The sequence below is a fragment of the Phoca vitulina genome, unplaced genomic scaffold (genome assembly GCF_004348235.1).
Source record: "Phoca vitulina isolate PV1807 unplaced genomic scaffold, GSC_HSeal_1.0 scaffold1, whole genome shotgun sequence".
Lineage (NCBI taxonomy): Eukaryota > Metazoa > Chordata > Mammalia > Carnivora > Phocidae > Phoca > Phoca vitulina.
Genome location: NW_022589704.1, coordinates 53431046 through 53448097, shown reverse-complemented (window position 1 = coordinate 53448097; position 17052 = coordinate 53431046). Strand labels below are relative to the sequence as shown.

Below are 17052 nucleotides of genomic sequence, written 5' to 3'. Positions count from 1 at the left end.
AAAATTTTAAAAAAGAAGAAGAAAAGGGGGTGCCTGGGTGGCTTAGTCAGTTGAGCATCAGACTCTTGGTTTTGGCTCAGGTCATGATCTCAGGGTCGTGAGACTGAGCCCCTCATTGGGCTCTGTGCTCAGCGTGGAGTCTGCTTGAGATTCTTTCCCTTTTCTTCTTCCTTCCCCTCTGCCCCACCCCCCACTCGCAAGCTCTCTCTCTCTAAAATAAAAATAAATGAACAAATAGAAGAAAAACAAAAGTAAAAGATAGTTAAGAAGTTGGTAGACATTCACACATTGGTGTGAATCAGATTGCTTTCCACCTAAGTTAGTTAGAAAGGCTAAGCAGAGACAGAAGCTGTAAGCAGAGTTTGGTATGTACTTCAAGACTGGGCCCCACAGAAGTTAGCCAAGAAGCAAGACAAAGAGAGTAGCATTCATGTTTAAGATGTCTAGACAATATTTTGAGGTCAGTACATTGGGCAGGGAGGATCTATTTAAAGTTCTGTCTCCATTCCAGCCTCAAGGGTGAACCTATGTAAATCTTAGGTGACCTTGGGGTGCAGTGTCAGTCCAGATTCCTTCTCTGAGAAGCTTTTTGATCCTGCCCCCTGCTCTTGCTTTTACCTTCTTTTCTCACAGAACATTGCTTATTGTTTAATTAAAGCATCTTTTCCATCCTTACTGGCATTTCAATTGTTCACATATCTGATTTCTCCACAAGTTTGATTTCTCCACAGCTCTGAATTGCCTAAAAACAGGGCCATGGCATATTTATTTCTGGATTTCCTAAAGCACCCAGAAGAGGGTTCTGGGACACCTAGTGTTTATTGGGTCAGTGGATGACTCTATTAGAAAGGAAGCTGGCAGCAACATGTTACCCCATGTTGGCCCTTGCTGGACTTCTAAATTGCTGTGGCTTGTAAGTGACTTTCAGTGTGCCAGGGAGGTCATGAGTCATTCTCTCTACTGCCTAATTATCATCAAGACTATGGATTAAACAAAATTTGATAGGAAGACTTGATTCTAAAGCAACAGAGAAATAATGGTCAAAACTTTGTGAAAGATGGATGCAGTACTGCAATTCTCAAGTGTTAGGTGGAAAGCAATCTGATATTTCCCCTCCTGCCTTTTGTAAAAAAACTAAGTCTATTGAAGACAATATCATAGATGTACTAAAGGAGGAGATAGAGGTGAGGGTTATCAAAAGATAGGGCGATCTGGCCAGCAACCAGAGAAAAAGCTGGTTGGGAGAAGAGGCGCGTGAGGAGATGGATGGTCTTTTTAGGGCAGTGCCATGTGGAAGTCCCAGGCTTCCCCGGGCATGGCTGTGAGTTCCCTCCCAGGAGATGGAATAGTTGGGCCATCCTAGGGCCCCAAACAGCCATAGAAGCAGAGAGCCACTGAAACCGCAGTCTTCACACAGGCCGAGACAATGATTGTTTCAGAGGGAGTCAGCATAGACTGATGAGTAGAGGGGCCTTCTGAAGCTATGGTGCCGCAGGAGCCCAGGAACACTTGCAAAACGCTGGGGAAAGGGAACTCCAATAACACAGAGACTGGGTGTCCCACCAGTCAGAGGATGGGAGCTCCGAATCAGGCGTATGTTGATTAAAAAGAAAAAAAAAAGATGTAAAAGCAAACAAGCAATATTTCATGCAAAAATATTGTAGTTTGTAGGCTCAGATTAATACTACTACTCAACATAATTTTTATAGTCTCTGTCAAAGATTCCAGGCGCCCAAATTGAAGTGGTGGGCCTGGAATGAGAAGAAGAGAAGGAGATGGGAGGTAAGAATGGACTTACACTGAGAGGTCATCCGACCTGAAGGGAGAGAGGGAGAGAATAAGGCTCTAACGTGACCCTGAAATCTCTAACCTGGTGGCTGAAGGACTGCAACGTCTTTAGCCAAGAAAGAAAACAGGAAGGTTTGAAGGAGAAAGTAATGATCCTAGCTGAGTTAGAAATGCTACTAAGAAGTCTATGTGTAAATCTTCAACAGGAATTTCTAAAAAGAAGACTGGAGTTGAGAAATGACATATGGGCTGGAAATTTTTTTAAAGTCTAGAAATCATCAAAAGAAAAGTGATGTTGTCATCATGGGATTAGAAAAGGCCACATGAAGAATGCAGGAAACAAGAGAAGAGCCACAGATTAAGCACGATAGGCCAAGGGAGCCTGGAGGAAGAGTTGGCATTGAGCAAGATTTAGAAGGAGCCATTCCAGAGATGGAAGAACTAGAGAAAACAGTGTTTCAGAGACCAAGTGCATAGAGAGGGTCCAGTCATTAGTTACTGAGAAAGAGCAGTTTCTTCTAATGCAAGTAAAGGATTAGTGGGGGAGTAGGGAGGCAGGAGGCAGAAAATAAAGTAGTTGCATTAGTTTCCTAGGGCTGGTGTAACAAGGTACCACAAATGGGGTGGCCTGAACAACAGAAATGTGCTCTTTCACAGTTTTGGAATCTAAGAGTTTGAAGTCAAGGTGTAGGCAGAACTGGTTCCTCCTGAGGGTGGTGAGGGAAGCACCTGCTCCCAGCTCCTCTCTTGGCTTTGGTGATGGCCTTTTTCTCCCTGCCTCTCTTCACATTATCTTTCTTCTGTGTGTGTCTGCCTCTGAGTTCAAATGTCCCCCTTTAAAAAGCCACATAGAACTAGCGTCCACCCTAATGACCTCATCTTCACTACTTACACCCTTTTTCCAAAAGAGGTCACATTCTGAGATTCTGGGTGTTAAGACTTCAATGCAGAAATGTTGGGAAGGATAATTCAAGCCATGACAGTAGCCAAGGAAAAGGTGGAATAATGTCTTAAGGGTCGAGCAGTAATGTTTTTGTTTTTGATTTTGTGAGACTAAAATGTAATTGAGGGATGGTGAGAAGGGGTGACTGAAAAATGAAGAGAGATTCAAACTGATGAGATGGGAAAGGTGGGACCTGGAATGGCAGGTGGAGGCTTAGATTTGAAAATGAGAGGAAGAAAATGGGAGAAAAGGTGGAAAAGAGACACCAAAGGCAGGGAAGAAAAGAGTCAAGCAATTTCACCTTTCATGGCCACGTGACTCTGAGGTTAAGTAAAGCCTGGCTGGGAGTTTTAAAAGAGGATAAAAGTTTTGGACTGGTTATTATGGGGAATGGAGCAGGGAATTAACAGATGATAAATAAAGAATTCATAAGGCTAACTGATAATAGATCATTTCCTTTTAAAATAGATCTAATCAGAAAAATTATGCAAGTGCTTCATCTTTTTTCTGAAGTAGAAACAGAGAAAACGGGTGATTGAGTTACTCACAAGTAGCCCTGGTGGCCCATGCAGAAGAGTATGAGGAAGGAAGTCAGGAAAAGGCGAAAAGAAAGGGGGTGCGGGGAGAGCAGGGTCAGTGATGCTTTGGAACCAAAGCGGCCACAGGACTGGAAAGCTGAAGTAAAGTCCTTTGGAGTGATGAACATCAAGGAGACCTATGGGCACAAGTATTGGAAGTCTCTAAGAGAACGCTGAAGTAGCACAGAAAGGTTGCAGGGATTTAAGGCGTGAGTGTTTTAAGCCCTAAGAAAATGCCTTCTCTGATGTCCACTTCAAATAGACTCACTTTCACTATTATGATTATGACAGCAGTATTACCTTGAGTTGTAATAATAGTAACTATACAAATCCATGTTTTGTGGAAATTTTATTTAAGGGCTGATAAATGACAAAGAGGCTGAGGAAGAGAGGAGGAGGGTAGATGGTAGGGAGGGGGAGGGAGGAGGAGTGAGGAGGAGGGAGAGGGGAGGTGGAATAAAATGTATAAAGACTTATTGTAAAAGTCATAAGTAAAAAAGAGAGAGAGGAAGCTTTCTCTAAGTGGTTAAACTTAATGAGCTGGTGAAGATTCTAAAAACAAAATGACAGCAGGTAGTTTTAAACCTAGTGATCATGTTCTTCATTTGCTTCCTTAACTCATCCCTTTCTTAGATGGGCATAAACATTTCTGAGGGACTTTCTAAATCAAATTTCCCCTGGAAATGAAAGCATATGGTTCACTAAGCTTTAAATTAACCCACATGTTAAGGCTATTGTAAGTTTACCAATGTGAAAATCCCATCACATTGTAGATTTTCCCAATGCTTGCAGACAAAGGCAGTACTATTTATACTTATTTCGCCTGTTAGTAATGAAATTGTTTCTAATTTATGTTCTGTGAAAAGTGACATCTGCTTTTAATTGGAAAGTTCATTAAAAAATCAGACAAGTAAAACAAATTATTCACTAAAATGAAGACAGAGGAATTGAAATGCACTAATGCAGGTGTCTTTACTGTTTGGAGACTCACTTAATTTCTTCCTTGAGACATTTCAGATCCAGACCCCACTTTCTTTTTTAAATAACATAAAACATTATAAAAGAAACAAACTCTGCTTCATTTTATGCATTTTCCTTATAATCATCAGAGATGATATAAGCTGATTTACTGAAGCAATATGTTTTATAGTGGTTTTACCATTTTCTCACGTACCTTCAGTGAAAGAATTTGGGGATGTAATGAAAGTTCAAATAGCAGAATAGCCAGCTTCTTTATATAGGTTAATATGTGCCACAATGAGAAGAAAAATGATGTATGATATATTTACATGGTTTAATAACATGCAATCATTAAAAAGCATATTTAAAATATGCATTTAAATGGGGAAATGCTTATGATGTAATGCTAATTGGAAAACTCACACTGCAAAACAATACATATACAATTTTGTATATAAAAACACACGCATATAGTGTATTATACACACATACACAGTTCGGGGATACTCAATTTTATGTAGGTTTTATTATTTCCTTCCCATTTCCATATACACCCACACAGTATGAGTGATTTTAATTTTCTTTAGTTTTATGTATTTTCTCATTTTTCCAAAATGAAAATGTACTATGTAATCAGAAAAATAAAACAATAAACATATTTTTTATTTAAAAAATTTTTTTAATTTTATTTATTTGAGAGAGAGAGCGCGCATGTGTGAGAATGCAAGCAGGGAGAGGGGGCAGAGGCAGACTCTGTGCCAGGGTGACCAAGGCAGGGCTCTATTTGGTGGGGAAGAGGGGGCACAGCACTCGGGAACAATCCTGCCACCCTGAGATCATGACCTGAGCTGAAACCAAGAGTCCAAAGCTCAACTGACTGAGCCACCCAGGTGTGTCCCTAAACATATTTTTAAAGAGCCACTTCCTCATAGTGGTTCTATTGATGAGAATTATGTATTTAGAATAGTCAAATAAGCTTGCAAGAGATTCTGCTTTACTTCCTTATCTTATAAATATTTTGTAAATCTAAACTTGACTTTTCCTCTAAATAAAATTTATGCGGGATCTAAGCAGTGGTATTTTTTAAGAATCTCCAAATAATATTATTTAAAGGAACTTGAGGCCAAGATCACAAATCTAATTTATGAAATCACTCAGCAACAACTGGAAAATATTTTCAATGACTTGGAAAATCGGATTAGATGATGAATCATGGAAGATGGTTTTAATCTTGAAGCTGAGGAATGTGAATTCTACTATATTAAAACATTGAAGATGGGGCGCCTGGGTGGCTCAGTTGGTTAGGTGACTGCCTTCGGCTCAGGTCATGATCCTGGAGTCCCTGGATCGAGTCCCGCATTGGGCTCCCTGCTCAGCAGGGAGTCTGCTTCTCCCTCTGACCCTCCCCCCTCTCGTGCTCTCTCTCTCATTCTCTCTCTCTCAAATAAATAAATAAAATCTTTAAAACATTGAAGATGATGTTTCTATACACATCAGAATGCCAAAGATCATTGTTAATCAAGGACTTTGTAAACAATATATAGTCATCTGGAAAATTAAGGAGAATATAGACATACACGAAATAGATGGGGAAAACCTCTAAGTCAGTGCCTCTTAAACTTTAGTGTCAGTTCAAATCCTGTGGGGAAATTTGTTAGAATGCAGATTCTGACACAATAGGTTTGGTGGTTAGAGTCCGGGATTCTGTATTTCTAAGACTTCCAGATTCCACTGCTGCTCTCTGGGGGCCACACGTTGAAAAACACGGCTACAACTCTCTTTTAAGCCTTTAAGATGGCGATTAATATCCTTCATCTCAAAAGACATCACACTCGACCTAAAGTTTCATCAGAATTGCAATAGCTTTCTAAGTGACTTTTCTGTCTTCGTTATCACTCCCTCTCATTCTTATCATTCACAGTTTCCAACGTAATTTACAAAGACGCAAATCAGTTTAAGCCATTACTACACTTTGATAGTACCTCATTGCCTGTCATGTCTCCAACCCAAATGCTTACAGGGGCCAGGCACATAATGTGAATGAGGTGAAGCAAAGGTGGGAGGCAAGGTAGTAATGAGGAAGGGTAGGGACTGTGGAAAACTGGAGTGCACGTGTCTTTTCTAAAGGAAATAGCTATTATGGGGCTCCAGACAAGTGTTGCTATGTCTATATGGAAAGGTAAACCTGATATTGCCAGATCTTCCAGTTTTTTTAGAAGGAGAAGAAAATCTGGATTGGATTTTGATAAAAACATTACCATTTTAAGATTGACAATAAATTTCCTTTGAAGATTTATTTATTTATTTATTTATTTTAGAGAGAAAATGAGTTTGGGGAGGGACAGAAGGAGAGAGAAACTTTAGCAGACTCCTCGCTGAGCTCGGGGCCCATGTAAGCCTTGATCTCATGACCCTGAGATCATGACTTAAGCCAAAACCAAGAGTTGACACTTAACCAAATGCGCCACCCAGGGGCCTTGACAATAAATTAAAAAAAAAAAAAAAATCTGGATGCCCCAAACTACCTAGAATCTCTGGGCACGAGATCCAGACTTCAGTATTTTTTCAAAGCCCTCAGGAGATTCTAGTGTGCACCAACTACAAAGGGTCTGAAACTGAACCAAAGTTTGAAGCAATATTAGTGAGAGGATTAAAGGTCCACCACAGTGGTATGAAAATTACTTTAAGCCGAAAACATCTGAACAATCAGCAGTCACAGAAATATTACCTAAACTTAAACAGAGTATCCTGAAAATACAGCTCCCATTGATCCTCTTCCCAGGGAATTTCCTAATTGAAAGAAGACTGACCCTTACCAACAGGAAGTACAAATTCAGCTGCCATTAACTCTTCTCACTGGGAGGAAGACAGACTGCTCATTTCATTAGCATCAAAAAGCCCAGTAGAACCTTCCATATTCATTCATTGAGGCCCTAAGCCTCTCAACCTTTTTTTGTTAAAATGATATATATAATACTCAACTTCTGGCTATTCCACAAACTTTCCATTACTGGGACCTCCCATGCATATATGAAAATAAACCTTGTCTTTACTCCTGTTAATCTGTTTGCTGTCTGTTAATTTGTAGACACCCAATCACTGGACACAAATTGGAAGAGGAAAAGTTTTCCTCCCGGTAGAAATACAAGTTCATTCCTGAAGGTAGTTCTTATATGAACATTATTTCTGATGCATGGAAGAAGGAATGATTATGCCTCCTCAAAAGAGATAATAAGGAAGTGTTTATTTACATATTATTTTAATACATCTTAAAACCAACTCAGCTCCAAAGTTTGAATTCAAGCCTTGGGGAATCAAATTAATACATGATAAAATCTAAGAGTATTTAAGGTCTTAACCAAAGGGTGGTTTATAATCATCAATGTCTGCTATTTCTTTATCTGCTACATATGTAAAAGGAAAATATTTTTCATATTTAGTAAAGAAAGTATAATGATTTAGCATAATTTATTCATAGTCAAAGGTTATAATAAAAATTCTTTTAGTTCATTATTTCAACACATTCTGAATAAGGCATCACGTTTATTAAGAGATAGAAAGTTTTCCATATTTCTTATTTGAGTATATTCCAGTAAGAAATTACAGAGGCATTTTCAAAATTTATTTTAAAAAACTTACTGCTTAAAAAAAAAGCAATATAGAACAGCTCCCTGCTGCTCAGTTTAGCTGTGGGGAGCAGAAACACCTACTTTCCCTGTGTTACCAGATTATTTATATGTGTTTCACTAATGAACCCCCAGCTTGAGGCCTTATTTATACATAAAATCTCCTTTGAAAGACACATTCCCTCTTCCTCTCCTCATACTCACACCCAAACAAAACTCCAAAATGTAATATGCTGGTTCCTGTTTAAGGCCATATAAAAGTGGAATCTGTCTGTAAGAACAAGGAACAAGATGGTTGAAAAAGCACGGATGAAAACTATTTGAACATTTACACCATCCATGGAAAAAGAAAAGCAATATCTTTGAGCCACTACTAAAATGTGGGTGTTTTCATAGATATTTTCTAATTGAGTTTTCATGCCTCCTCCTTATAGGTGAGGAAGGTAAAGCTCAGAGAGGTCAAATGTTCCCAAAGTTACATAGTGAGTGACAGTAAGGATTTGAACCTGTTTTTTTTCCATGTGGATGCAACCTATTATAACATTATAATCTATTTTTAGAAAACTTGCTCATCTAGGTGGGAAGAGGTCAGTAAAGTAGCTAAGGAAACATCTAACCAGCAAAGGTTGGTAGGTCCTTCCAGAAATCTTAATACTGTAAATAGGACTGGCTTCATGGGCAAAGGACCCATGTCATCCGACAGGTTCCTGAGTTTAGAAGAGCCATGTGCTTGGTTTATGCTCTGCTGTTGCTGCATTGAAATTTCAATAATTTATTTAAAAAGTCCTCCATATTTTCATTTTGCACTGGGTCCTACATATTATGTAGCTGGTCCTTCTTCTAAAGGCCAACAAAGTGAGAATGAAGTTTACAGATATGAGAACTTTCCTTGAGGAGCCAAAAGGTGGTTGGGTCTCAGTGTCAGGGGCATATGGCTTAGAATAGAATAATGGCAGATACCATGATAGGAGATAGGCCAGGGGAGAGCTTTCTGGGTATGATGCTTTCTTTCCCCACCTGCTTGGTTAGTGCTTGTCAATGTACCTTTTTCAGGACAGAAGATAGTAGCTCCAGTCCAGTAGCATCCAGAGGGAAGAAACAACATGAGGCTAGCACTGGAATCTACCAGGTAGATAGCTAATATATGAGAGGTAATCAAACTGACCTGTTTCTTAGTGAGCCCTATCCAACTCTCACTAAATGAATGGGACAGAACATACCCCAGGGAAATGGGTTTTGGAACAAAGCAGGATTGAGAGTCCAATCAGTGGGAGTTCCTCCAAGGGATCCCCTCCTTTATATGTGTCTGGGGTAGAGGGGAAAACCATGAATGGTTGAGCCCTAATTATAACGATAGAAGCTCTCTGCACTCAGGGGCACCCAGCTCCCCACCATAAGGGGACAAGTTGGAGCACCAGCTATCGCACCTCCCATGCCTTACCAGTCAAAATTTCTGCTCTCCCAAGGGAATACTAGCTCAGCAGAAAATAACATCTGATGAGCATAAGCAACACATTGAGATACATGAATCAGAGGAAGTAGAATTAAGACACTGGATAGATCAAACAGTTAATGTGTGAATAAAGTATACCTTAAGATATAAGGAAGAACATTAGATAGAATGAAGCTTTATTTCATTTTATCATACCAGTTCATAAAATGAACCCAGTAAAAACAATTATGAAGCAGAATCAGTATGAGGCACAAGGCATGAAAAATCGCTGAAGTGAAGAAACTTGGCAAGAGGGCTGAATAACAGAAGTGTGGTAGGGGAGTCAGTGAGCTAGAAGGTCAGGCATTTCAGAAGGGATAAAGAAATAGGAGCCAGTTAAAATTATGAAGGATAGAAATAGAACATTAATATCTATTTAACAGAACTTGCCAAAGTCCTATTAGAACTGAGCTTAGATGTCAAAAAATAATTTCTCCAGACTGTGAGATTTTCCTCAGGGCTATGAGAAACCATGATTAGTCCACAGTTACAGGGAATATAACTCCAAATATGACTAAATTATGTAAGTAAACCATTTTTGTTTGTTTTAAAGAAGGCAACAATCCTGTGCAATTCAGGTCATCTCTTGTGCTTAGCATTTAGGGATTTTGATAGAATTTTCACTGATAAAACCTGAGTTTGACACCCACAGAATAAACTGTTGTTTAACCTAAACAGGTAAACCAAATGCTGAAAAATTTTAAAGAACTTTAAAAAATCATCAGTCATAGCAATCTTCTGTGATTGCATCTTTTATCAATCTGGCAAATATTCAGACCAAACACATAAAATACCTATGTATACTGCAGTGTTCAGAGAGAAGCGATAAACAAAAAAACAAAAGCATCCTGGTTCTTCTGTGATTCCAGTCCAGATAAATGCAGTCTACTGCTTCCCCTGCCTGCCTGTCCCTTCATCCCCTGCCACCAATCCCATCCTCCCAAACATGTAAATATTTATTTGTCTTCCTTATTTTCAACCCTCATCTGGTAGTGCTGGCCCATGGTTTTCCAGAGCTTCAAGGCTTGGCTTTACCTACAACTATCAATCATTCAAGATATTAATAATAGAAAGTTCTCTTAAGTCTTGATACTGATTAAGGTTTTCACTGTTCCTATTCACTCTAATACAAATGGACTTTTGTTTCCTTAGAGATCAAAATGGAGCACTTGTAAAGAACTTTGGTAAGTATTTACAGATCCCACAGATACAAAGGAGTCAATTGCCAAATAAGAAGACACAGTGGGAGAGGAGCATCTCTACACAGCCCCTCTGCTCATTTTGCTTTCAGTACTTCATGATTGCATTCTGCACATTCCACATATCTACAAGTGGTTGACTGGCTCGTAGCCATTTCTTTTTTGCAAAATGAAGAAATGTGAAGCAAGTTAAGGAAATAGGGAAATGTAAATGGGAACAGCAAGCAAACTATACCTGGAAATCATAAAAGTAATAGCATAATGAGATCTTAGTGTAGAACAAGAATTTTTTTTAGAAAGCTAGCAGAATATAGGCTTAAGAGCTTTGGGCCTTGGAGTTAGATAAGACCTGAATCAAATTCCAACTCTGCCACGGACAAGATACATTACATTGGTCAAGTTACTTTGCATCTCCAAGCCTCTGTGTTTTGTTTGTTTTGATCTGTAAAATAATACGTACCCCTTAGGGGTTTTGTGATAATTTAGATAAGGCATCTCTTATACTTAACATAGTGTTTGATAGATAGTAACTACTCAAAAGAAGATAGTTATTATTATTGTAGAGGCTGTTTTGTTCCTTATTATTCTAGAAGCCCAGCCAGTAGGTAGTGGTACTAGCTAATAACTATCAGAATCTTTTCTTTGTAAACAGTGGATTATTCAGAGGGTTTAGTACTTCTCTACATTACCTACAGAAGCATATTCAAAAGAAGACCATGCATTTTAAAATTATTTTTAATGTGTCTCTTACCTTTGCTTTTATTATCAATTCCTCATGCTTACAGATTAGCTCCTCATTGTCTGAAAGTGATGAACCTAGACTTTGTTCCTGTAAATCTCTTATGGTTTTCTGAAACCAACAAGTAACCTAGGTAAGAAGCACAAAGAGAGACCAAATTTCAAATGATTAGAATAAGTAAACCGAAATTAAAAATATTTCCTTAACCTTTTCAAAACTTAAGCTATTTCAGTTTCTTTCTACATAAGCTCATCTCACATATTAAATATGATCAGGTTTGTTTTTTCTTCATTTCAATCTCTACGTAAGAGAAAAAAATAAAGTAATCCCCCAAAAGCATGAAAATGATACATCAGTTCAGTAGATTACATGGAATGAAGGAAATAATTCAAAATCTCCTAATAACAAAGAACCAGAATAGATTCCCACAGTCTATAACTCATGCATTCTTTTAGAATATAAATCTTCCCTGAATAAGAATATGAATGTAAGTATGTAGTTACATAAACCTACATGAAGATATTAGCATATGTAGAATTGTATTTCTACTATAAAATGACAATGCAAAAATATTTCAGCAATGCAATTGCTGAAAATCTGTATTCAGAAAATAAATGGAGAAATTATTAATATTCTACTGATATTATAAACAGCTAAGGGCATGACTCACATTCATTTAGACTTGATTTACAATACATGATTTACACAGTGTTGAAACAACAAATAGCAAAGGACTTGAAAGAAGCTGTACATTTTTAAATGGTGACATAAGTAGACATGGGACCGATGACATGGAGCCCCTGGATACAGGTTCCTTATCCCAGTTAAAGCAAAGAGAGTTTTACTCTCAAATCCTACAGTGTTATCTGCATGATCACATCACAGCTACTGATCCTTAAGAGCCCACAACATGCTAGACAGTTTGCTACTTGCTTTTTGGGCATCATCTCTATTTCTCTCAACAACTCTCTAACAAGTGTGATATCTTCATTGTAGAGATGAGGAGAGGTGAAGCAGCGTATCCAGGGCCATACAGTAAGTGGCAGAGCCAGGTTTGTCTCCAAACCTACATTATTCTTTTCACTGTGTCGTGCTGCCATCTTAGGTAACCTAAGTCTTACAGCCCTGGCCATCGGGGGTACTACTTCAAGCCTGAAGAATGAATTCTGACATCCCATTCAAAATGGTGGGCAATGCCCAAACGTTGTACTATGTTTTTTTTCCAGCCTAGGTTGTCTTGCCTACAACAACCTCAGGATTTCTCTGAACTCCTATAACATAGAGAAATGTGTGAAGCAGATAGTCAAAGAGAAAGCTAGATTAGTCCTGAAGCTCCACATAATAAATGCACACCTCCCTTCCCCCACACACACACAAGTTAGGAGTTACCTAGAATAGGACATTCCATTACCATTACAGGGCTGATATCACAAAACTGATTATGACATCAAATGGTCTATACCAACACTTAGCATTTTTCAGCATGGAATAAGCAGTACAGTTTGGGGTAAGAGAGTTTCTCCAGCTTTCTGCTAACTGGAAATCTTTGTTAACCAGCATTTTTGGCTACCATCAGCGCAATTTAAAAATAATGGTAACCCTGTAGCAGTTTACATATGAAGTACACATATTTTTTTTTCAGAATATTTGGTAACCTGTACACAATATACACATTAGCCAATCTCCATATCTAAAGTATTGTATATGTATTTACAATTATTTGAAGATAATCTATCTTTCTGTTATCCCAATTAGAACTATGTGATATGTACAATATGCATATTAGAACCCACAGAGAGTATCTTATCAAGAGCTATAAAATTTATTCATTAATTTATTTAATTTTTATAAAAATAGTTTCTCACAAAAGATGCAGTGAACCCATATAAAACCACAACTAGAGGAATGATTTAAAGGTTTCATCAAAGAAACATGGATCATGAATATAACTAAGTTTAAGAGAGCACTGACTAAGTACTGGGAGTGAGTTTTATTTTTTCTTAGCTAACATGGGAGGAACTCAGAAATCTCAAGAATGTTTAATAGGGAAAGTTAATATAGAATCTGAGTGAATAAAAACTGGGTACAAACAGGTGTTTGCTAATCTCTAAACCCTGAACCCTCAGATAATCCTATTCAGTTTTGTGAGTCAAAGACTTGTCATCTAGCACATGCCAGCAGTGATGAAAGCCGGAGAGGAGTGAGTTGTTTCGATTTTTAAAAGGTATCTACTGACCTCATCCTCTAGATTTGGCAAATACTATTCAACCCCCAAAGGATACTATTCCTGTATGGCAATACTATTCCCTATTAAGAGAATGTAGTTAAAGATCTATGTTGGTATTCTGTGTATTCTGATCCCGTAGCTTCCTGACAAAGCATGCTGACTCTTTAGATCTACACAATTTTACTACCAAATGCACCCTGGGAGGAAACATAAAAACAAGTTGGCATAAAACTCAGAAGTAAGTAGTTCATTGTCAGGGTGTTACATCTCATCATGAGGTATCATACACATGAGCAGCCTTTTAAATCAGATTACTGTGTGGTACTGTAGCATACACACAGAATAGGCTCTCAGAGTCCTTCTGATGTAAAAGCACGACACCCTAAGTTACTGAGAGTATGTCAACCATAATATCCTGCCACCCAATAAATCAGTCATTGCATCCCACAAGTAGCTACTGCAGACAGCTGCATAGATATTCCAAGAGCACTTTTTATAAGTATTTAAATTATATCAGCTGCTGTCCAAAAGCCTGAGTGATAAAGTACAGTAAATGATGCATCAGGACATTCTGTAGAGCATGGTCCTTGCAAAAGGATGAAAACATGAGCCAAGGGTTCAGGGGATGCAGAAAAGAAGGAAGAAAAAAACATTCAGAGTATGCCCTGGAAATCAATTCTGGGCAGTGATGGATTAAGGAGGTAATTAGAACATTTTTCCTTTCTCTTCTCAGTTCCTACCTTTCAGCTTGAACTAAGCAATGTGTTCATGATCATCCCAGCAGTTTGACATGACATTCTAGGTACTCAGTGCCCAGTGGAGGTAGAACTAAGATAGAGAAGGAATGGAGATCTTTTTTTGTGGGGAGAAGGGGAACACCTATCAGAGAGTAAAGGGAGATAGAAATAAAAAGGAAGTCAACAAAGATTCAAAGCAGGAGCAAAACCAAGAGCTGCCTTGGAAATGAAAGCTGCCAGGAAAACTCACTCAAATGCTGTATGTAGATCTGCACTGTCCTGTATGGTAGCCGCTAACCACACATGGCTATTGAGTACTTGGATTGGGCCAAGTCTAAATCGAGATGTGCTCTAAGTGTAAAATACACAGCAAATTTCACAGACTTTGTATAAAAAATAATACAAATACCTTGTTAAGAATATTAGTATTGATTAAATATTGAAGTATTATTTTAGGTATGTTAGGTTAAATAAAATGTATTATTGCTTTTCACTTTTTATGTGACTTTTTATCTTTTTTTAAAATTTTATTTATTTATTTATTTGAGAAAGAGAGAGTGAGTGAACAGGCATGAGCAGGGGGGAGAGGCAGAGGGAGAAGCAGACTCCCCGCTGAGCAAGGAGCCCGACACAGGGCTTGATCTCAGGACCCTGAGATCATGACCTGAGCCAAAGGCAGATGCTTAACTGACTGAGCCACCCAGGTGCCCCAACTTTTTACTTTTTTAATGTGGCTACTAGAAAATTTGAAATCATATATGTGACTTGAATTATATATCTTTATTGAACAGTTCTGCCACTCAAGGATATTCAGACTATCCATATTGGTTAAATATAGATCGAAGGACTGAGTTTTAATTAAGGGCAATTTAAAATAACAGAGTCAAGAGAATGGTGAAATGAGATCTCAGTTGGTAAGCATTTATGGACCACTGAAGGGAGGATAAGGAAGTAGAACTAATGATACTTCCAAAGAAGTTTATTGGTTCAGTAAAGGAGAGATCTGGAACAGCTTTAAGGAAGCAGAGGCAGCAACGGGGCCTCTCCACACTTTTTTCTTTATTTATTAGATGAGACTTTAGCATTTTTTGCAGGCACAGTGACTGAAGATACATGAAGGAGAGTGGATGCAGGAACATATCAGGAAGAGGAGAAAGGTTAGAAGAGAGCACTAACTAGGCAAGGAAAGGCTAGTTTTTGCTTATTGGACAACCCATCCCCACCTCAACACCCTGCTGAGAAATAAGAATGAAGAAAGTAAGAGAAATGAACCCCCTCTCCTTTGGCAGAAAGGGGTCAGGGACTACTCTAGGCAGGTTACAACTTACCTCATGCAATCTTTACATCCCTCCTCTGTGGAGAGATTTTCTTTTTCAGCCAATGAGGAAACACACCCAGCATGTGTGTTATGAGTTTAGCAACTTGCTTAAGGTCACACAACCAATAAGAGGAAAGCCCCACAGACAGAAATGTCATGGTCAGAATTCACGCTTTCTTGTTTAATGTTTTCCTTCTCCTCACCTCCATATGCAGAACCAGAGGATTCCAGAGGAGAGAAATGGTTCTTATCAGGCTATTTTACGAACATTCTTAAGATAAAAACCAAAACACAACACCACAGTTAGAGTTTAACACGGAAATAGGGTCTGTGTACTACCACGGGGGTTCAGTGGAAATATTGCCTTCGAGAGCATAGACGTGGGTCAGGCCCTTTAGGAGCACTGCCTGAGAGGAAGAGGCCGGCTATGGGCAGAGGTGACAGTAAGCGCAAACCGTGAATTCCAAAGACAGGACTAATACATGGGAGTGCCAGTGATAGAAAACGCACTCTGACAGTCAAGAAGAGAAAACTCAGGTGGCAAGAAGGTGAACTTCTGCTGCAGCCCAGAGCGATGCATCAGACTGCCAAAAACTACCAGTCTCTTTTTGTGCAATTTGTTCAACAATCTGCGATCAGATCTTATTTTTTGAACTTTGTTTCAAGGTGTGCAGGAGGAGGTGAGCCAGCAATAAGTACTTCAAACCACCTTAACAGCAATGCTTAAGGGAGGATGAAAATCTTGTCAAATTACTTTCATTTTCTTTTCCATGTGCAGAGCAATTCTTGACAAATATCCAGTTACTACTAGAGATGAAAACTGATAAGGGGGAGGAAAAAGCATTAGTTACTTATCTTCCTTAACCCAAGACTTTTTGATAGTCTCTCTTCCAAGTATCAAAAATGCACACATATACAAAGGTGTTTTCAATCATAGGGGATGGCCACAGATGACACTTCTAACATCTACTTTGTTTTTGAAGGCATGTTAGTATATAACAACTATTTTATTTCCCATAATGTTTTTTGTTTTTTTACAGTAGGGAAATTATTTCATATTAGGCCATGCAGTCAAATGTGCTCTGTATTTAATTAGGCAATAACAAAACTTCAAATATCCATTTGCTCCATTGGGTGATCATGTATATTAGGGAGAGAGATACTAAAGCTGTGTCATTAATGTTTATAACTGAGGATTTGGGAGCAGGGAGGAAAGAAGAATTACTGTCAAAAACATGGATTGGGTTTCTTTTTAGATGCATTCTGGGACTAATTATTGGCTTACGAATATTTGGACTTCACTTTTTGATTCTAGGAGGATAATGTTCACAATGTTTCTTTTGTGGAATTTGGAAACTCTCCATGAATTATGGAAGTCAATTGGAAGGTATTAGTATCTCCTCAACAAATTATGGAATCTCAGTATTCTCTGTTGATGGGTAGTA

General features: G+C 38.4%; 1 protein-coding gene across 2 annotated transcripts in view; it reads right to left on the bottom strand.

The window, feature by feature from the left end:
- Window positions 1–17052, bottom strand: part of CCDC141 (coiled-coil domain containing 141) — a 219990-nt gene that overhangs the window by 125100 nt on the left and 77838 nt on the right. For both annotated transcript variants that reach the window (XM_032407144.1, XM_032407134.1), the window contains exon 7: window positions 11338–11454. In XM_032407144.1, coding sequence (XP_032263035.1) covers window positions 11338–11454 — 117 coding nt within the window. The remainder of the gene's footprint in view (window positions 1–11337; window positions 11455–17052) is intronic.